Consider the following 21188-nt stretch of genomic DNA (forward strand, 5'->3'; position numbering starts at 1 on the left):
TCCTTGGCTCTGTCTTGTCTTTATTTTTTGGGGGAAAAACACTTCATTTCCACAGGGATTCAGAGTGGAAGTGGATGGATTTGGGATCTCTGCTGTCTTTTCAGCGCGTGGGAGGCAGATTTCCTCACTGGGGGCTTTGAAATCCCATATGCCAGCAGGATCCATGGAGTCCCTGGCACAGCCCAGGGGGTTTGTCCCTCCCAAGGAGAGTTTTTCCTTCCATTCCCTGAAAATTCCCTCAGTTTTGGAACAGCGCTGAAGCAGGTGAGTCCCTGGAAGTGGAGAGTGGCCAGCTCTGTGCTTTAATCCATGTTTTTAATGCTGCTGGTGGCAGAGTTAACGCTGGATCTTTGCTGTGAGATTCCTGATCCCAGCAAATCCCTCTGCTGGGATGACAAAGGCTGAGCCCAGCATGACCTCCGGGGGCAGGGACATTCCAGGAGGGACATTCCAGACCCCTGCCATGGCCAGAGAGGGATCTGTGCTGTTCCTGGGGCATGAATCCCATGGTGGGCACAGGAGCCCTCCTGGAGAGGAATCTCATGGATTCCTGACTCCAGGCAGATCCTGGGATTGCTGTGCCCTTGGATATGAAGGATCACAGCTGGATGCTGGTTTGGGGGGCTCTGAGTCACCCCAGGGTGTCCAGGGCAGGGATCTGAAGCAGGAGAGCTCCGTTATTTCCTCCAGAAGGCCTTCCCTGGATTCCACAGGACATCTGGTCTCTCAGGAGCCATCCCAGCAGGGTTTGAGCTTTTGCTGAGATTTCTGCTGCTCCTCATCCAGCCCCTGTCCCTCAGCTCTCCCCAAAGCAGCCTCCCCAAGCACTGGCCAAGCTTTCTCCCTTCCCCCAGGCCCAGATGGATTCCCTGCGCTCCAGCTGAGTCACGATTCTCCCTGGCAGGGTGGCACTGGGGGAGGGTGGCCCTGGAGAGCTCCAAATTCCCAGTCTGGGTTCAAATCCTCTGACCCAGAAACACATCCATGACCCAGGCCTGGCTCTTCCCTGTGTCTGCCTTTGTTTGCCACTCCTGATCCCCTCTCTGCCATGTGTGTTCCCTCTGTTTTAGATAACTCTAGGAATAATGTCCTTTTAAAAATTTTTTTTTGCATCAATTTTGATATTTTTCCCCCCACTTCCTGCCTAAAGCAGGAATAACTGACCCAAGACCCCATCCTGTCTGGGTCCTGGCTAATTCCTGGCTGTCCTTGAAGTAACTGATGGAGACTGATAATCCTCAGGGATTCTGGTTGCTGCTTTAAATATGTAAACTCTGGTCATGATGAATTTGAGCAGAGGAAAACCGATAGCAGGATATCAGTGCTCCATGGATCCCAACATTCCAGCTGTAAAAGTGGGCAAGGAGGAGCTCTGAGGAGGGAAACACAGAGAGAACATGGGAGCCACGTGAGGAAAAGGGAATGGAGTCAGGTGGAAAGGGACTGGGGAGGCAATGGAGCTGCCAGAACAAATAAAGGATGGATAAAGAGGGAAAATTGTGCTGGGGATGGAAATTGAGTGGTGCTGCGGAGCCATCAGAGTTATTTATCTTCAGGGAATTGTCCTGGGGGGATCTGGGGAGGAGGAGGGAGGGAGGGAGGGGATGGCACTGTGGATGGAGGATGTGGGGACCCACATGGAACACACAGAAAGTCTGAGGCGGCTGAGCTATCCAGGAGCTGATTCCTCACCAAGCCACACTTCAATTCCCCTGGGTTTCACCCATGGATGGAAATTTGGGACACAGAGCCAGCCAGGAGATCAAATCTTCATGAACCTCCACACTTGCAGTCTCTCGTTATGGATGATGATTAATTATTATCAATTATCCTTCCCTTTCCCAAAGAGATGTGCACTGGTGGAGGCACCGGGAATGCAGAGGAGAGTTTTCTGCTCAGTGGCATCACAACTTCCTCCCAAGCTGGATGTGAGGGCTGGTGGCACCTGGAGCCATGTAGCAGCATGGGCCACTGCTCCCAGGAATTGCTGTTTTGGGGGAAAAAAACCCTGTTTCGATTCAGAAGTGTTGCTTTTCCAGGGAGAGGATGGAAAAAAAACAGGCTCAGCAAAAAGCCTGACAGCTCGCTGATGTTGGGAGTGACTCATCCCGTGGAGCAGCCCAGATGTCAGAGGAAATATTGGGATTCATCCGAATGCTCCTGGCTCCCAAGTGGCTCTTTAGATCCGTGCAGAATCTAATTGCTCCAGTGATCGGCGTTATCGCAGCCAAGGGCGTGCGGGGAGCAGCCGCAGCCGGCGGGATCCATTTGCTTGAGTTAAAAGCTCTGTCAGGAATTTCAGCCGATAAAGGGAATAATCAAAGACCTGATGAAAACGATCAAATTCATGGAGAGATTTAAAAAAACGCCTCTTGGCTCTGCTGGGAGGAGACCAAGGTCGAGGCTCTGGCTAAGCAGCAGGGACTGAAAATGGATCCAATGCTCCTGCCTGAGTTCCCCTGGGCAAAGGGACTTGGAGCATCCTCAGCTCCACAGTGTGGCTCACCACGAAGCCCTGAACGGGATCCATATCCAGCCTGGAGTAGTTCCAAATTTATATTTCGCTCTTTGCCTTTTTTGTCACTTTTTTGGCATGGGGTGATGCCACATCCTGGCTGGGTGGGAGGCACTGGGGCTGGCATGGGGTGGGAGATCTCCACGGGGAGCTGCTTCTGCCATGGACGTGGCCTTGGCAGGGCACCATCCCTCCTCCCAGCCCCTCATTCCCATTTTCCTACAACATTTAGCCCCCAGGAGTGGGAGTTGGGGGTCTGGGATTGGGCTGAGCCCCCACCTCCTGCAGCTCCTACAGACCTGGATGTGCTGTGCATCATCTGCAGCTCCTCTCTGCCTCGGAGAAGGGGAGTAAACAACTCTCAGGAGATGAATAATTTATCAAAAGTCAAAGGAAAAGGCATGTTTCAGCCCTGGGCTTGGGCAGAGGTTTTAATGAGGGAGAGGGGACAGTTCTTGGGGCAGAGCCGGGTTCTGGCTGATTTGCACCAGGAGACATCTCCCTGCATCCCTGTGGATGTCCGAGGTCTTGGCACTTGGGGTCCCAGGGGTCCCCTCAATCCTGCTGAGCAGTGCAGGAACAGGGAGAGGAAATGATTTAGGGAGGACCTGCCTCCCCCTTCCTCCTGAAATAATGATTCCCTGTCTCCACATAGGCAAAACAACGCATGATCCTAACCCAGATTCGCAGCACAAATAATCCATCACCTCCCAGCGCTGCGAGGGATTTCGGGATGCGCGTTCCGGGTGTGAGATCCACACAGGCTGGAACAGGCGCCGTCTCCCAGCCGCCCGCGCTCCTCCGGGATTCAGCACGGCTGGAATTGGCTGGGTTTGCTCCGAGAGTGCCGTGAGGGAGGAGGCTGGAGCCCGGCTGGTGACACGGGGTGACAAAGGCACGCGTCACCCTGCAGCCAACACGGGGCTCCCCGCAGCCGGCCGGGCTGTGAACCCTGCGTGGTGTCCCGAGGGCGAGCGATGCCCGGTCACCAAGCGGGGGAGCAGGGGTGACCGAGGGTGTCACAGCATCGCCCCAGCGTGTGCCGGGGGCCGGGCTGGCCGTGGCCGGGCTCTCGGGGCCGCAGACACGCGGCAGAGCCGCCCAACCCGTCCGGGAGCTTTGGGAACGGCGCTGCGGCAGCGTCTGCCTCTCCAGGCGCTTCCCTCCTCCCAGCGCGTCTGGGGCCGCCGGCTCTGCCGGGATGAGCGTTCCCTGCTCCACGGCTCCCACGGGTTTTGGGGTCCCTCGTAATGATGGGAACCACACGGAGTGGTTTTATGCACTCCGCATGGAGCGCATTTATCCAGCGGTGTCCAGCATGGACTTGACCACACGCTCCAAGGGTGTGAGACTTGCACAGAAAGCAGTGTCAGGGTGGCACCAGGGTGATGCCCCTGTCGCTGCCACCTGTCATTGCAGTGGTGGAACTGGTGCCAGCCCACAAGCACACCCTGTTTCCAGTACACCCTTTTACTCTGTCCCCAGTTCCCCAGCACCAGTCTGTCCTGGCTGCAGCCCATGAGGATTCCCAGCTCCCAGAACTCACAGCCTCATTCCCAGCTGGAGCTCAAGTCTTCGAGGCCTTGGCCCTGCATCTGTGGGGTCACCCCAGCGGTGTATCCACACCCGGGCGGGTTTTGGCCATCCCTGCATCCGAGCAGGCAGGGCCGCAGGGCAACACGTGCTCCTTTCCAGCCACGACCCAAGCTGCGTCCAGAGCAGGTGTCACCACACCCCACGCCTCGTGTCCTCCACCGCGTCCCACCCCCTGGCTGGAAACACTCAGGAAAACACGCACCGGGAAGCAGAAGTGTTGGGATGAGATCTGAAAACCGGCGGGGGAGAGATGCCCACGGGGCACTCAGGTGCACCGAGACCCCGGGGGGACTGGGGCGCCGGGCTTGGCCGGGCCGCGTGCGGCGCCGCGGGAGCAGCCGCGCTGGCCCGGGGCCGTGGCACGGAGCTGCTGCTGCCGCTCGTTGGATGCCGCCGTCGGTGCGGGGCGGCTGGATCTGCCGTCAGCCGGAGCGGTTTATCCTGCTTCACTCCTGCCAGGCGGCTGGGGCTGTCCTGCAGCTCCGCCATCCCTTCGGGCTGCTCCTGGTGTCCCTGCCCGCGCCGCGGCTGGCGCTGGGACACATTCGGCTGCGGCTGGGATGCCCGGCTGCCCCGCAGGTGAGGCCCTGGGCAGCTCACGGCTCTCCCAGCGCGGCCCTCCGGACCTTCCCGAGCCTGTCCCCCGCACCCTGCTCGTGTCCCCCGCGATGCGCTGCGGCTGCTGGCCCCGATCCCCGATCGATGGGTGCTCTAATTACCCTGGGCCTGGGGGGATCTGGAGGATGAGGATGGAAGGGGGATGATGGGAGGATGCCGGGAGGGTTCTGGGGGGTGTGGGGAGCTGCTGGGTGTTTGGGAGGGGGGCCTGTGCAATGGGGGTGGAGGGTGGGGAGGCAGCAGGCGTTGGGGTGCCCTGAGGAGCACGGGCAGGCTGGAGGGCGCAGGGTGGAAGTCCCGAGGGGGTTGCCCGGGGCTGGCCTGGGGGTGCCCGGGGTGGAGGTGCCGGTTGTGCTGGAGCAGGGGCGGGCGGCGAGGCCGGTCCCGGGGCTGAGCGGGGCGGGAGGCATCCGGGACCCCCCCGCCGCTCCCCGCCGCCCGGTGGGCAGGGCCGGGCCGGGCCGGGGGAGGCGCCGCGGCGGCGGGAGCGCACGGCGGGGCCGGGAGCGGCCGGACCGGGAGCGCACGGCGGGGCCGGGCCGGCACCGGAGCGCCGCGTCCTGCCCGCGCCGAGTCGGTACCGGATCGCCGGCGGGGGGTGAGCGGGGCCCGGGCTGCGGGCAGGGGTTGCGCACCGGGGAGGGACCGGGGAAGGGCGGCGGATGGAGCGGGGATGGGCCGGGGATGGAGCGGGGATGGGCCGAGGATGGAGGGGGGAAGCGCAGGGTCAGAGCGGGAGATGAGAGGGGATGAAGCGGGAAGGGCAGGACACAGGGATGCAGCTGGGATGGAGCGCGGAAAGGCGGCCGGTGGGGATGGGGATGGACCGGGAAAGGCGGGCAGCAGCCGCCGGGGCTGGGCTGGAGCTGCGGGCACCGGAGGGTGCCGGGAGTGGGGGAGGTAGGACCAGGGGGGAGCAGGACCGGGGGGGGGCCACACCGGCCCCGTGTCCCCCCGCAGAGCCGTGCCCGCACCCCGCTGCCTCCTGCACCTGCTGCCCCCCCGCCAGCGCCGCAAACCCGGCTCCAAGCCCCGCAGCCCCCGGCCCTGCCGCTCCCCGGGCACCGAACCCCGCCCGGCCCCGCAGCCCTCCCAGCCCCACAGCCGTGGGTCGCCCAAAAGCAGGGCGAGGCTCAGCCCCTCGGGGCTACCCGGGGGAGCCGCCGTTTTGGGCCGCGATTCATTTTTTCGCAGCTTTTCAGTGGGGGGTGAATGACTCATGGAATCCTTTCTCCGTTTCTTTCAATGTTTTTTTGGGTCTCTTTGTTCCTGTTTTGCTGATTAAATGATGGCAATAAGGAAAGGCTCGGCGTGATGGAGGCGGCTCCTGCGCCGCGGCACATCGGTTGTAGGAGTCTCAGGCATTTTTCCTGGCCGTGCTAGAGGACACAATGAGATTTATTTTAAATATGTCTCATGCAAGGTGCTTATTTGCCCAGCGTGTGTACGCGGCACAGCTCACTCCCGGCGTGCTCCAGAAAGCCCTACCATCTTCCCCTGCCATGATTAATAAGATTTTTAAACCCATCCTCGTTCTCAGCGAGGAAAAACCTGCAGGTACAAAGGGCAGAGCCGAGCTGATGCTCCTTCTTGTGCTGAGCACAAAGAAATCGAGCCCAAAAGGTTGGACTTGGCTTTGTGGGAGTGAGCTCAGGGATGCCACTGTGAGCTTTGCTGGTAGAGGGGCAGCCGTGCCACCATCCCCATCCTTGGGAACCCCAGCAAGGGGGAAACTGAGGCAGAATTCAGAACCTCCGGGAGGGCTAATTCACCTGGCCGAGAGGGCAGAGACACCCATGGTGGCCGATCTTTTCTGCACCACCCCCAGCACCTGTGGCGGGGAGGGCCCTGCGGCCGGTGGCCCGGTGTCACACGCTGTTTGCTCCTTCTCCAGGGTGCTGCTGCCCGCGGGGACGTCCTGCCCACCCTCCTGCCCGTGCCCTGGGCCATGTCGTCCTCCGACGAGGAGACCCTCAGCGAGCGCTCATGCCGGAGCGAGCGCTCGTGCAGGAGCGAGCGCTCCTACCGCAGCGAGCGCTCGGGCAGCCTCTCCCCCTGCCCCCCCGGGGACACCTTGCCCTGGAATTTACCCCTCCATGAGCAGAGGAAGAGGAAGAGCCAGGATTCGGTGCTGGACCCGGCCGAGAGGGCGGTCGTCAGGGTCGCAGGTAAGGCAGCGCCTTTTTGGTTCCCCCCGGGGATCCCCTGCGCTCCCCCGCCGTGACTGGGATGCTCTTTGCGGTCACCTCCGTACCCCACTGCTCCTCAGGGAGCGTAGGGACGGATGGGCAGAGGAGGGCAGGGATGGATGTGGCTCTGCTGGCCGAGGAGCAGGGTGGTGGCTTGTCTCCGACACGGCTTTGTCCTCTCCAGGCTCGCCCCGGGCGGTTCATCCGCTCAGCACTGGGGTTAGGGGATGACTGGGCACCTCCAACTCGCGGGTTGGGTGACATTAAAATGCTTAATTAAGGACTGAATGGCTCCTTGGTGGAACAATGCCCTTGGCTGAACTCCGGGGAGGAATTTGCCCGGGGATTCCCGCCCGGGTGACGGAGCTGGGGCTGCTCCTTTGTGGTGCCCATCAGCAGCTCCATCGCTGCGGTCACTGGGACGTGCCGGTGTCCCCGTGTGGAGGGGACAGTGCCCCGCGTGTCCCTCTGCCTGCTGTGCTGCTGACCCCGTCACAGCTCGGGGGAAGAAGGAGCAGGGCTGGGAAGCAGAAACAAAGACAGGGACGGACCCACCTTGGCCGATGGCTCCTTCTGCAAGCGCCGGCTGTGGGGGCGTGGGGACCCCGCTCCAGGATGGCTGGGGAGGGAGGATGGGGGAATTTGCTCAGGGTGGTGGCTCCAGTCACCAGAGCCGGGTTTCGATTCTTCTCTGGGGCCAAATGGCCGTCAAGGGCTTTGATCTGTGTCTGCCGAGGTCTGTCCACATCTCCCGGCGCTCCGGGCGCCTTTGATCTGCTCCTGCCGGAGCAAACGGGGATTTGGGGATCCTGCTGAGGGACCCCCGCTGAGCCCTGGCCGGGCTGTTCCTGGCTCTGGCTCCAAGAGAAACCCGGGGCTGGGCTTTAATCTCGCTGGTGGGGGTGGGCACAAGGGTGACAAGTCCCTGAGGTGCCCTCTCTGCCCGGCCAGCCCCCAGTCAGTGACCAAACCAGCCCCAGTGCTGGGCTCGCTGCCCTGTGGGGACCCAGACTGGGAGCACTGGGGAGAGGGACAGCACCTGGCACCGGGGCAGGGGTGGCTGTGGGGTGCTGCCCCCTCCCTCCCTGCCCGCCCCGTGGCTCGGGGATGTGTGTGTGGATCCGGCCGTGCCACGGTGCCAGCCTGGGGATCTTGGGGCTGGAAGAACCAGTTGATTCAAATGATGGTTCTTGAGAATGCACCGTCTGGGGCTGGGATAGGCAAATGTGCAGGGTGTGGCTGGCCCTGCCCCAAATCCCAAATCCCTGGGGCTGGGAGATGGAGGGGTACCAGGATCCTGCCATATCCACTGCTTCTCATGGACCCGTTCTGCCCCAAAATCCTCATCCTCCCACGCTCCAGGGATGGATTCTGCCGAGGCACAGCCATTCCCCTGCTCTGTTCCTGCCTGGGATGCCGAGTGCTTGTTGTCACCCCAGCTGGATCCGGCCCATGATGAAAGGCAGGGGGATGTCACAAAATTCGGTCTCATGCAGATTCCCCATTAAAAATAACTCGGGAGGTGCAGTGAGACAGTGCTGAGCTGGGAAAAAAAAGAAGAGTTCGGAGACAGTTTTGTGTCACCAAGTTTGAAAATGAGCTGAAATATTGATTCAGAGCCTTGCATTATTCAGCAGGAACGTCTGCAGGGCACCGGCTGCTCCAGTGCCTCTTCCCACTGGGATCAGGCCTGGGACCAGGGACAGTGGCCTGAAGAACGTGCCCTGGGAGACCTGGAAGTGAGGGGAGAGTGATGGGGGCTTGGCTTTTTGGGATCCCCAGGAAGGGGCAGCAGGGCCCAGGGATGGAGCCTGGGCATCATTTGGGGCTGGGGAGCCCCATCATTGTAGAGATGACACAGAAGGAGTGGCACCTTTGTGGGTTGGGGGGACGCAGGGATCTTGGTTTTGGGGGGCACAGAGATCTGGAGGGCTCTTGCTCCTCGCTATCCGTGGGGTTTAGCAGTTTCTGCATCCCTTCTGGCCATCAGAGCCAAGGAAAGGAGGACACAGCCGTGCCCAGGGGGGCTGGGACATGCTGGCCCAGGTCTCCAGGCAGTTCTGGAGCTGCTCCCTGCTTTTCTGGCATCTCCTCTGAAGGCATCGGTGGGAGGGGAGGGGGGAGCAGGACGTGGAGGGTCAGAGTGTGACCCCTGGCCCTGCCTTGCTCTGTCTCACTCCAGGCGCTTGGCAGAGGGTGAGGGTGGGTGGGAGGTGCTGCTTTTGGAGGGGAAAAAAAAAAGAGAGCTTTTTTATCCTAAATCTTTGCATTTGGTGCTGCTGGAGCAGGAGGGGCCGGGGGACTCCGGGATGCCAGGGGTGAGCGGGCAGGGGTGATGGACGAGGCGTCGCGGGGGCTTTCCAAGGGCTCTTTGAAAAGGTTCCTGGGAGTCCTTTGTCACCCGGGCGCGTCACCCGCGCCGCTGGCAGAGCCAGCGCTGGCTGAGGGAGGGAGCTGCGCTTCATCCCCGGGGACACGGGAACAAACCCCCTTGTTCTCCGCTGCCTTGGGAGCAGCGAAGCCGCCGGCTGGCGGGGCCGGGGCAGGTTCCGAGCAGCATTCCCGCTGCCCGGGGAGGAATCGCTGAGTGCCAGCTGGCCGGCACAGATTTCCCTTTCCCTGGGAACGCGTTTTTGGGTCAGAGGGATGTGGCGAGCCCTCTTCAGGGCTCTGTGCCGGGCGGCTCCTCGGGCAGAGCCGGGGGAGCTGCGCCCCTGGGGCCGTTCCCAGGGGATTCTCCGGCCATTCCCAGTGGGATGCTCCGCTGAGGATGCGTGCCAGGCCCTGGCACCGCTGGGCACAAAGACCCCGCCACGAGGTCGCCGCGATCAAAACCCTCCTCCCCATGGAGGCTCTGCCGGGGATGCAGCCGGGCACCGGCGCTCTGTGCCACGTTAATTACTTTTCCTAATTAAGGCGCCAAGCTGAAAGGGAGATGCCTCCAAAACCAGGATGAGGGGGGTGATTTGTGTAACCCCACCCCGCACCGGGGGAGGAAGAGGAGGAACATGGAGGTGCTGCCCCCGGTCCCTCTTCATTCCCTGGGGGGATCCGGGTGCGCCCCCCCCCGCACCCTGAGGGGTTCGGGGGTCCCTGGGTGACGGTGGGGACACGCAGGGTGTCTGTCTGAGCGGGATGGGGCTTTTCTCGTTGCCATGGTTACCCAGCCGGGCCCTCCAGTTGCCATGGGAACGGCGCATCGGGGTGAAAAAGCAACATCTTGAGATGGCCAAAAAAGGGCCGGGATTTGCCCCAGTGCGGGGGGCCGGGTCGGGCGGGGGTCATGGCAAGGGGGTGTCCTGTGGGCTCAGCGGGGTGTGGGTGGGTGTTGGGGGCACTGCGGTGTCCCCTGGCCTGGGGACAGCCACCCTCGTGCCCCTGTTTCCACGGGAGGTTTTGCTCTGTCAGCTCGGCTGGGGTTTTGGGGGGGGCTGAGTGGGGTTTCTGTGGATGTGGGAATGCCAGGAAGGTTTGGGCCTGAACCCCCATTTCCCGGTGGGGTTTGGCTCTGCCCCGCCGTTCCCCGTGGGGCCTTTCCATGCTCTCCAAAGTCCCCCAGCTGATTCTCAGGGTCCCCTTTGTCCTGCCCATTCCTCTCCAGGTGGGGCTGAGGGGTCCCCGCTCCCCCACAGCCCCTCCAGGCAGTGCCAGGCTGTCCCTGGTCACAGCTTCCAGCCAGGATCACAGCTCGGGGGACCCCCAGGGGCTCGGCAGCCCCCCCAGCTTCTCCCATGCGGGAAGCGGGGTGGGGAGCAGCAGGACCCCCATCCTGGGGTGAGGTGATGCACTGGGTACACTGGGATGTACTGGGATGTACTGGGACGAAGTTCCTGGACTCGCTGGGATGTGCCAGCAGCTCGAATTGCCACTGGGGGATTTCTGGGTGTCAGAGTGGCGCTGGGAGGTCACAGCATCACACCCGGGCAGTGTTGTCACCCCCCTCTCAAGGTGTCACCCCTGGTGTCAGTCCTGCTGTCACCCCTCTGTGTCACCCCCTGGTGTCTGTGTCAGTCACCCTCCGGTGTTGTCCGTGATGTCACTCCCAGTGTCACCCCCCGGTGTCGTTCTTAGTATCACCCCAGGTATCACTCCCAGTGTCACCCCCCGGTGTCACCCCCTGGTGTTGTTTCTGGTATGACAGCCATTGTCACCCCCGGTGTCCCCCTCGGTGTCCCCCCGGTGTCCCCCCCGGTGTTTCCCCGCCCCTCCCGCCCGGTGTCCCCCCCGATGTCCCCCCGGTGTCCCCCCGGTGTCATCCCGGTGTCCCCCTGGTGTCCCCCCCGGTGTCCCCCCGGTGTCATCCCGGTGTCCCCCCGGTGTCCCCCCCGGTGTCACCCCCGGTGTCCCCCCGATGTGCCCCCGATGTCCCCCCGGTGTCACCCCCGGTGTCCCCCCGATGTGCCCCCGATGTCCCCCCGGTGTCACCCCCGTTGTCCCCCCGCCCGTCCCGCCCTGTGCTGCCCCGAGCGGCCGCCAGGGGTCGCGGCGGGCCCGGGGCGGCCGCCAAATGGGCGTGGTCATTGGGGGCGTGGTCTTCTGGGGCGTGGTTTTCTCAGGGGGCGGAGCCACGACGGTCACAGGGGCGTGGCCTCCCTAGCGGGCGTGGCCATGGGCGTGGCCACCATAATTTGCGCTCCGGGGCGTGTCCCCATCCAGGGGCGGTTACCGGCCCGGTGGGGGGTCCCGGGAGCCATGGGTGGGTCCGGGGCCGTGTCCTTGTCCGTGGGCACGACCCAAGAGCGTGTCCCCCCAGTGGGCGTATCCCGGTGCCGGTGGGCGTGTCCCGGGGCAGGTCCCGGTCCGGGGCGGGTCCCAGTCCGGGGCGGGTCCCGGGGCGATGGGCCGGTCCCGGGGTGGGTCCCGGTGTCGGTGGGCGGGTCCCAGGGCGTGTCCCGGGGCGATGGGCGGGTCCCACTGTCGCTGGGCCGGTCCTGGGGCGGGTCCCGGTGTCGGTGGGCGGGTCTCAGGGCGGGTCCCGGTGTCGGTGGGCGGGTCTCAGGGCGGGTCCCGGTGTCGGTGGGCGGGTCTCAGGGCGGGTCCCGGTGTCGGTGGGCGGGTCTCAGGGCGGGTCCCGGTGTCGCTGGGCCGGTCCCGGGGCGGGTCCCGGGGCGGGTCGGTCCCGGGCGCGGCGCGGCGGAAGCGGCCCCGGCACAGACGGGCCCTGGCCGCGCCGCCGGCAGCTGCGCCCTGCCCGGGCACAAAGGCCGCCATGGCCGGGTACGTGCCGGGGCTGCTCCCGGCCAACCGCAGCCAGGAGAAGGAGTTCGTGCAGGCCTACGAGGATGTGCTGGAGCGATACAAAGGTACCGCGCCCGCCGGGGCCCGCGGCCGGGCCTGGAGCGCGCCGGGGCCGCCCCACGGGGCTGAACCGCCGCCGGCCCGGAGCCTTCCCCCAACCTTCCCGGTGTTTTCCCGGTGTTTTCCCGGTGTTTTCCCGGTGTTTTTCCGGTGTTTTCCCCGTGTTTTCTCGGAGCCCACGGCCGGAGCGCTGGATGCTCGGGGGCAGCATCCTCGGGGAACGCGGTGTCCCCGCGTGGGGTGTCCTGATCCGAGTGTCCCCAGCGCGGGGACAGCGTCTGAGCGTCCCGGGTGTCCCCTGCGTGGGGTGCCCCGGGTTCCTGCGTGGGCTGTGCGGGGGAGCGCTGTCCCTGCGTGGGGTTCCCGGGTACCGCGGCTCCTGCGTGGGCTGCCCGTGCGGCAGCATCCCTGCGTGGGGTGCCCGAGGGATGAGCGGCACCGCTGTCCCCAGCCTGGCGTGTCCGGCCTTCCTGCGTGGGCTGCTGGGTGCTCGGCAGCCCTGCGTGCCTTTCCCAGAGTTTTGGGGTCCCTTCCATGGGGTGTCCAGCATCCCAGCCGGGCTCCCATCCGCTCGGAGCAGCGCGACATCCCTCATCGCTGTGTCCTCACCCGCGGTGCCACAAGGGCCGTGGGGACCCATCCGTGTCCCCGCAGCCCCCCGGGGGCTGAGCCGGGCAGGGATGAAGGTGCTGCCGAGGCCGGTGCCGGTACCGGCAGTGAGTGTGCAGTTTTGATGTCAGCGGCACATCCCCGGCAGCTGTGTGCGTTCCCATTCTTCTGCTTGTTATTATTATTTTTTTTTTCCTCCTCCCCGCTGCAGTGCTAGGCTTGTCCTGGAGCCCAGATTCCAGCCCCACAGGGCTCCCAGTGCTCCGTTTAATAAGTTTAGCAGCCAAGTCTCTTGAAAATGCGGATGGCCGGGCCGAGAGGAGCCAGGAGCTCGCAGTGCCTGTTTCCTTTTCCTATCTGCCTGCAGAGGAAGGGGAATAATGGGTTCCCTGGCTCCCTCATTCAGGGGGTGCCACTCAGACATCCCAGAGGTGGGAGAGACGCGCAGCCTCCGCAGGGAGCAGGGAATAAAACCTCATCGGGTGCCTCGGAAAGGCGCTGGGAAACGTGACTTGGGCTCGTCCGAGTACTTGACAAACTTTTTTATTATTAAAAAGCCTCTTTGATGTAGTTGGGTTCAACGTGGAGGTGCAGATGGCGGTGCTGGCACAGAAGGAGCTGCTGTTTGCGTCGGGTTTGCTTTGTTCCAAGGAAAGAAATGGAAATTCCAGGGCCTGATCCAGCTGGAGCACCCCTGGCACCTGGGCTCCCCTTGCCCGCTCCCTGCTCCGGCTGTCGCTGCCTTCCATGAGCAATTGGGTTCTTCTGGGAAGGAGTTTTTCTAGGGAATACCCGATTTTCGCGCTGGGATATGGTGGAAAGCTGGAAATACCCTGCTGGGTGTTGTTGGAGCTTGTTTGTGGTGTAGGGGAAACGAGTCTTTATGCTCCAGAAAAGCTTTCCTTTGCTTTTGACCCCTTCCCAGCTCCCTGCCCTTCCCAGGACATCCCAGCAGTGCTCCAAGGGCTGAGTGGGAGCCCCACTTTGAGTTGTTTGTGTCTGAGTTGGTGAATGTGTTGTCTCTTCCCTGTTATTCCCCACGGCAGCTCCTGTAAAGCGTTTGGTTTTTCCTGTCCAGAGCAAGTTTTCCACTGGCTCATCCCCTCCCCCTCTTAATCCTGCAAAAACACAGAGTTTTCTCTAAAATGTGGCTGCTGAGGGCCGACTGGGGAGTCCTGTGGTGTTGGTGGCCACCCCAAACCTGCCACATCCAGAACCTGGAGCTGCCAGAGCCAGGATTGCAAATGTATTTCTCAGCCAGCACCACTTAATACCCTAAAAAACCCCAATTTGAGCAGCGAGGCCTCTGCTGCCGAGCGAGCCGGGACAGGTCCGGAGACGAGGAGAGCGGGAAGGGTCTCAGAGCAGGCTGCAACTCCTGATTTTCCCTGGTGAGCAGGAGTGAAGCAGCTGGCAGATCCCCGTGATTCCTTTCTTTCGAAGAACACCCACCCTCGGCAGCGGGGTGCCGGGGAGCTGTGCCGCAGCGCTGCGGCGCTGGGGCTCGCCGGGATGCTCCGGATCCCGGGGCTGCCGGGGGAGGACGTTTGATTCATTCTGCGGGGGCACCCACCTGCTCTGCCCCGCTCCCAAGGGGGTGGCTTCCACCAGAGGATGAGGCTAAAAGTAGGGATTTTGGGGGTGGTGACGCCGGTGCTGTCTCAGCGCTTCCCTGGCTCTCGCTTCCTTCAGCCGCCGGCATCCTCGGGGTTGTCCCATCTGGAAAGAGCCCCACACCCGCAGCTGGGAGGTCCCCAGTGCCACCACCTTCACCAGTGTGGCCTGGTTTGGAGCCAGCAGACCGGCTCCCCATGCGGATTCCAGCCCTTTTTGCCTCATCCCTGGATCGCCGTGGCTCAGCGCGTGCCGGGACCCGCTGCCGCTGATCTCGGTGGGAGCGACGGCGTCGGCACGGGGGGTGATGTTGATGGTGGAGCGTTTTGGACACCTCTCTTTGGGGGTCTGGGCAGGAAGGGGAGCCTGACTGTCACCCTGAGCAGGGCCCAGCAGCTGAGGTCACTCTCCATTCCCATGGCAGCCTCCCGTCGTGTTTTGGGGGGTACCGACCCTCACTGTCCCCTTGGAAAATCAGGAGGAGCACATGGAAATCATCCCTGTGCTGAGCATGGGGGCTGCCAACCCTCACTGTCCCCTTGGAAAATCAGGAGGAGCACATGGAAATCATCCCTGTGCTGAGCATGGGGGCTGCCAACCCTCACTGTCCCCTTGGAAAATCAGGAGGAGCACATGGAAATCGTGGCCCTGTGCTGAGCATGGGGGCTGCCAACCCTCACTGTCCCCTTGGAAAATCAGGAGGAGCACATGGAAATCATCCCTGTGCTGAGCATGGGGGCTGCCAACCCTCACTGTCCCCTTGGAAAATCAGGAGGAGCACATGGAAATCGTGGCCCTGTGCTGAGTGGCCCCCGGGATGTCCGGCAGCTCAAGGGTGCCGGCAGCTCTGCCAAGCTCAGAACACAGGTCATGCTTCCCCTGCTCACAGTGCTGTAAACATTAACTAATCAATCCTGGTGAAATCCTTTCTTTCTCATAATTAACTGGGGTTTTTTTGGGATTGCGGGTAGAAAACCTGGAGCTGTGGCATCTCAAAAGCTTTTCCCTGCTCCCGGTGCTGTCTCTGCCTGCTCCATAGTGCCCAGCATGTGGCCTGGCTTGTTTGGATTGGGACAGCACAAGGTGGTTTGTCACCTTGGTTGAGTAACCTGGCTTCAGTTAGGGAGGGAACAACCTCCCAAGGACTGGGAGACCCTGGGGTGGGCAGGAGAGGTGGCGAACCCTTGTGTAAATCAACCAGGATTCATTCCAGTTGGGACTGGAACCTTCTGGGTGGTGGGTGGCATTCCTGGCCATGCCCCTCTCTGAAGAACCTTCTTTTTTCCCACTCGTGGCTGGTGTTGTGCCACAACAAATGCACCTGGAGGTGTCTGGGGACACGGAGGTGCCTTGTTCCTTGAGCCAAGCAGCTCTCCCAGCCACCTGATGCCAGGGATTGCTGGCAGATCCACCCCATGAGGATAAACATCACTCCTGGCTGGTGCTGAGTGGGCTGCACGAGGCCTCTGTGGCCTGTGAGAGCCCTGCTGGGGCTGGTGGCGTGGTGGTGACTCCTCACTGGGGGAGAGGAAGCCCTTCTTCCTCTTCATCCCTCGGGAGGAGGGCTGGCCGAGTTCCACTTTTGGAGTGGAGAGTCCCTGGCCGGAGTGTGGGGGAAGCTGGGCTGGAAGCCACGGGATTTTCCATCATTGGGTGAATAACCCTGAATTTTTTTGGGGGGGATACGTGTGGGAGTCATTGGCTTGTCTGGCAGGGGGGCACCAGGGGCAAAGGGGGGCTCAGGAAGGAGCCTGGAGCAGCCCTGGATGTCGGAGCTGGAGCCCCAGCGCTCGGTGCCAGGAGCTGTTTCTCTCCTGTTTGTTTTGGCTGGGGGTGAAGAGGGGCTGGTGGTGTTGCAGGTGACAGGACCCACCCCAGCTGGCCCTGCTGTTTTCTGTGCGTGGAGCCATCCCCAGGCCCAGCCCAGCTGGGGCTGGGATTGCCTGGCAGGGAGACGCGTGCCTCCCCCATCCCGCCGGCATCCCCGGCATCAGCGGAAGCTGCGGCTGTCCTGGTGCCCCGCTAATGAACCAGAACCGTGGCTGAGCTCTGCTCTCACAGCTCCTGGGGCTGTTGGCTGCTTCTCCTCCTTTCCCCACGTGTTTCTGGTCCAGGGAGAAGATCCCCTGGGAGGGCAGGGGGTGGCTGCAAGGTGGCCTCAGCCGTGGTACCTGGCTGGCACCGTGGCCTGGTGGTGCCCGCCGGTGTGCGGGGCTGTGCTGGAAGGCTTTGATCTCCTCTCAGCCGCCTTTGGAAAGGGCTGGGGCTGCTCTCTGCCTGTTTTCCTCAGCGCTGCTTTCCCGTGAAGCCTTTTCCTTCCCTGCTCATGCTTCAGGGCGAGACCGGAGTCTTTGACCTCCGTCTGCTGGGTCCCAGCCAACCTCCTTTCCAGGCTCGTCTCGCTTGTGTCAGCTAAGTTTAGACTGCTCTGGACATACCGTGGCTGATGCCAGTGGCAAGGAACCTCCCAGAGGGAAGTAAAACAAGAGGTTTTATTTAAATTTAAAGCGTCTTAACACCATTGTTTGGATACCCGGGTGATAAGTGCCTTTTTTATGGATCTGAAATGGATAAATCCAGGCTGTGGGAGCAGCAGGGTGCTGCAGGTTCCAGTTCCTCCCGTCTTCCTGCAGGGACAGAGGCAGTGCTGGAGCTCAGGGTGGCTGTGGAGGAGCTGGTCCATGCTGGGATTTCTGGATACAGCTCCATCCTCCTGCACAGAGGGGCTGTGAGCCCTGCCTGGCCATGGGCTCAGCCTGGCTGGTTCCTGCACGGGGCAGTGTTTCACTGCCGGCTGGAGCAGGAGGGCTGGGACAGGCGTGGGGTAGCAGGAAGATTCATGGAGCAGCTGGGAAGCAGCACAGGGAAGCCCTGGAAGGGACCGCACTCCCTGAGCTCCAACAATCCAGCCCTTCCCAATCCTCTGCGTGGCTCTGCCGTGCCCAGGGCGTCTCTGCCGTGGAGGCTCCGTGGATCTTAGCAACGCCAGCTGAGTTTTCCAGGCAGGTGAGGCAATCGCTGCCCTGGGGAGAGGCGGTGCAGGGGTGCTGGCACACCTGGGATGGGGCTGGGAGCGGGGACACAGCCCCGATCGCTGGGGCTGGTCACCCGTGCTGTGCCCCCCGGCACTGGGTGAAGCCTCCCAGCTCCATGGGCAGGACCAGCAGAGCGGCTCCTCTCCGCACCCCTGATTGCTCACGCCTCTCCCATCCCATCCCATCCCATCCCATGGATCCCATCCCATGGATCCCATCCCATGGATCCCATCCCATCCCATCCCGTGTATCCCATCCCATCCCGTGTATCCCATCCCATCCCGTGGATCCCATCCCATCCCGTGGATCCCATCCCATCCCATGGATCCCATCCCATCCCATGGATCCCATCCCATGGATCCCATCCCATCCCATCCCATGGATCCCATCCCAGGATCCCATCCCATCCCATCCCATGGATCCCATCCCATGGATCCCATCCCATCCCATCCCATGGATCCCATCCCATCCCATGGATCCCATCCCATCCCATGGATCCCATCCCATCCCATCCCATCGATCCCATCCCATCGATCCCATCCCATCCCATCCCATCCCATGGATCCCATCCCATCCCATCGAGGCTGCGGGTGGGGTGGGAACCAGCAGAGCCGGTGCTGGCAGGTGGTGGAGGCAGGGAGCTGATCTCCCCAGCACACCCCTCATCCCTGCTGGATGCTCTCCCTGAGGTCTCCCTTTCTTTCCACACGCTCTTCCTCCCAGGAAAGTCCAGATTTAACCTCTCAGCACTGCCCTGGCTGGGGATGTTTCAAACAGCCTCCAGCTTGGAGAGGGAAACCGCCAAGGAAATTCCCTGCACGGGGGATGCTGGTGTTAATAAGCTGGGAAGTTTCACATCCAAGCTCATGTCGTGGGGTTTTGTGTGTCGGGATGGATCTCACCCGGCGGGGGGGCCGGGGAGGGGGATCCTCCAGCCTCAGCTTCCCGCGGGGATGTGTGGAGGCTGAGTGATCAGATTTGGTGTGTGTTTGGCCGTGGACACGGTAAAATGAGTCCTGGATGTGATCTGAGATGTGTGTCCTGCTTCTGGGTCAGATAAGCCCAGAGATTCCTGGAAGGGAGGGGAAGCAGGAGGGGGGCTGTGGGGCAGGACGGTTTGGGAGGCTGCAGGTGAGGAAGGAGCAGGATGCTGATCCCAGCAGGACGGGCTGCAGCTCCCTGGCACCCCTCAGATCCCAGCCTGGCTCTGTGGCTCCCAGCAGAGGTGGGTCAGGTGTGGCTGCAGGCTCTGTGCTCGCTGCCGTGCCCGCAGTGTCCCTTTGTCACCCGCTGTTCAGCAGGAGCCAGCGAGCTCCGGGCGCTGGGAGGCCACGGTTGTGTTTATTTTGTTGTTTTCCTGTGCGTGACAAGCCTGCATTTCCATTTTTCATTTCCTGTTGAGCCCTGTTTCCCTCCGGTGAGTCCCAGGGCGCCCTGCCTGCCCTCCTCTGCTCAGATGAGCACTTTTTAATGATGCTGGGGAAGCTTTTCCAGCCTCCCACAGGTGATGAGTGCTGTGTTTTGCACATCTGCAGCACCTGTGTGGGCTGTGTTCTCTCCCAGCTTCCTTTTTGCCCACCTTGAGCTCTGCTGGGAGCCTTTTCCCCTTCTTCCAGCTCTGCTGGGACCCCTGCCCAGGTCGGGGGTGTAATCCTGGCACGGCTGGAATTGAAACCTGCTCCTTCTCCAAATCTCTCGCTCTGCCCTTGCTCCCCCAGCCATCCTCCCCACCCCTGCATGGAGCCATGGAGCTGTGCCTTGATCCCAGTGGGATTTTTGTGTCCTGTCAGGGTGAGACTCGTCTTGACTTTTATTAATGGTTATTCGGGTCCGTTGTGGCCCTACAGAAATGCTTTTGCCAGCAGCTTATTTTTCCCTGCAGGAAACTGTATACAAGGCTGGGAGATTCCAGCTGACCTTGGGGCAGTTCTGCTCCTGGTAGATCCATCCTGTGGGAGCCTCTCCTTTCCATGTGGAGCGGGGTCGGGATGTGTTCCCGGCCCGGTGGTCCCGCTCCGCACGTGCCTCATCAGCTAATGAGCGTTAATTAGTGCCCCCTGCACCACCCCTCTGCTTCAGGCATGTTCAGCTGACACGGTGATGTTGGGGACAGCTGGTGGTGGCCCTGTGACCCCGCTGGGGGCTCGCCAGGGTGGTAAGGGTGTAGCCTTAAAGCTGTCCCTAAATAATCCACCCTGCACCCCAGGCGTGTCCAGGATCACATCTCCATTCCCTGGCTCTGGCCACATCCTTGGCGTGGCTTGGACATCCCCATCCCCAATCCTGGGGTGTTGGGGGTCCCCCAGCATCCCCCCAGCTCCGGGGTGACAGCGGTGGGGACAGCCAAGGGTGGCACTGGGGGTTTCAGTGCAGGCGCCTCCAGACGCTGCTGCCTGTGGAGATATTTCATCCCGGCTGGCTGCTTGGGATGCTTCTCGTTCCTGCTGGGAGGGCAGTTGCTGTGCTGGGAGATCTGGGATTCCTGGATGTTGGGGGAGCTGGGGGCTCCCCTGGCTGCCCCCCTGCTCGGTCTCTGTGCTGGCCGAGCCAGCTGGAGCGATCCTCCCTCCTCCAGGAATTCCTGGCGTTCCCAGCAGAGGGGAGAAGGAGCTGGGATGCTTTGGGATGGGATCTGGTGGCGTCAGACCCGCTTCCCATTAACCCCCTCGGGACGGGAGGAGGGAAGTGCCCTTCTCCCCTCCAAGGCAGGGTTTGGGGGAGCTCAGTGGGTTCCAGGCTAAATTCCCTGCATCTCCCTCCTGCTGCTGGAATTTCGGAGCAGCTGCCTGCTCGCCGTGTCCAGTGGCCACCCTGGTGGGGCCTGGGCTCTCCCCTTTGCTGGGAGGGAGAGGATGGAGTGAAATAAGGGGGGGTCTCGCTGTCCCCCCGTGATGGGCTCAGCTCTCTCTGTTTGGGGGTGTCGGATGGGAAGGACCTGATGTCCCCTCATGTCCCCTCCGTGGGGCTGTTCCCACCCTTCCTTCTCACAGCCCCTTTGTCAGCAAGGATCAGGATTTTTTTTTTTTCTCTCCCCCCCCCTTTTTTTTTTTTTCTTCCTTTAGAGGAAAATTCCATTGTGCTATTTTTAGTGGTGACAACTTGGCTTCTCACAACTTTTTTTCTCTATTCTGCTGCCGGCAGGCGCAGGGGGATGGCTGGGAATGGCCCTGTGATGCCAGGGATGCACCCCCAGCTCCTAAATCCTAAATCATTTGGCCACTCCCTGGTGGCTGGATCAGCTCCTGGATCCTGCTGGGATGAACGGATGAACATCACCTCCATCCCAGCAGGGTGCAGAGGGTGCTGGGGGAAATCAGAGTGTGGAGAAGGCACCTCAGCACCTGCCCCACCCTTTTCTGGGAGCTCCCAGAGGGATTTTTTGGCTCCCTGGATCCCAGCTGTCAGGGGCACAGGCAGCAACTGGCCCGCTGGGTTTGCTCTGCTCACCATGCAAAGTGATACCCCCGGTGTGTGTCTGTCCCTGGAGAAGTGTCCGTCTGTCCTGGAGCTGTGGAGGAGCTGGACACGGGGCTGCTTCCATGAGTGTTCTGGTTTTATTGATATTTTTATTTATAAAATATTTTGTTAATATTTTGATGGATAATTTGCCATGGGACGTGGGTCGCTCTGGGGATGCATCTCGGTGAAGGAGCCAGGGATTCACGTGCCTGTGGATGAGGGGAATCTCCTTTCTGCCTTGAGTTTCAGGGAGCT

The 21188-nt window shown here is 62.0% G+C and overlaps 1 protein-coding gene across 11 annotated transcripts in view; it reads left to right on the forward strand.

Moving 5' to 3' along the window:
* Positions 1-6677: 6677 nt before the first annotated feature.
* MACF1 (microtubule actin crosslinking factor 1) overlaps positions 6678-21188 on the forward strand; it is a 146938-nt gene continuing 132427 nt past the window's right edge. For 10 of the 11 annotated variants that reach the window (XM_088067401.1, XM_088067408.1, XM_088067404.1 and 7 more), the window contains exon 1: positions 6678-6897. In XM_088067401.1, coding sequence (XP_087923527.1) covers positions 6678-6897 — 220 coding nt within the window. Of the gene's footprint in view, positions 6898-12076; positions 12222-21188 lie in introns of those variants that run through there. The other variant, XM_088067405.1, reaches the window with a different exon arrangement.

Source organism: Pseudopodoces humilis, chromosome 27 (assembly GCF_049639895.1).
Source record: "Pseudopodoces humilis isolate 2021_Gansu_Grassland_sample_001 chromosome 27, ASM4963989v1, whole genome shotgun sequence".
NCBI classification, from domain to species: domain Eukaryota; kingdom Metazoa; phylum Chordata; class Aves; order Passeriformes; family Paridae; genus Pseudopodoces; species Pseudopodoces humilis.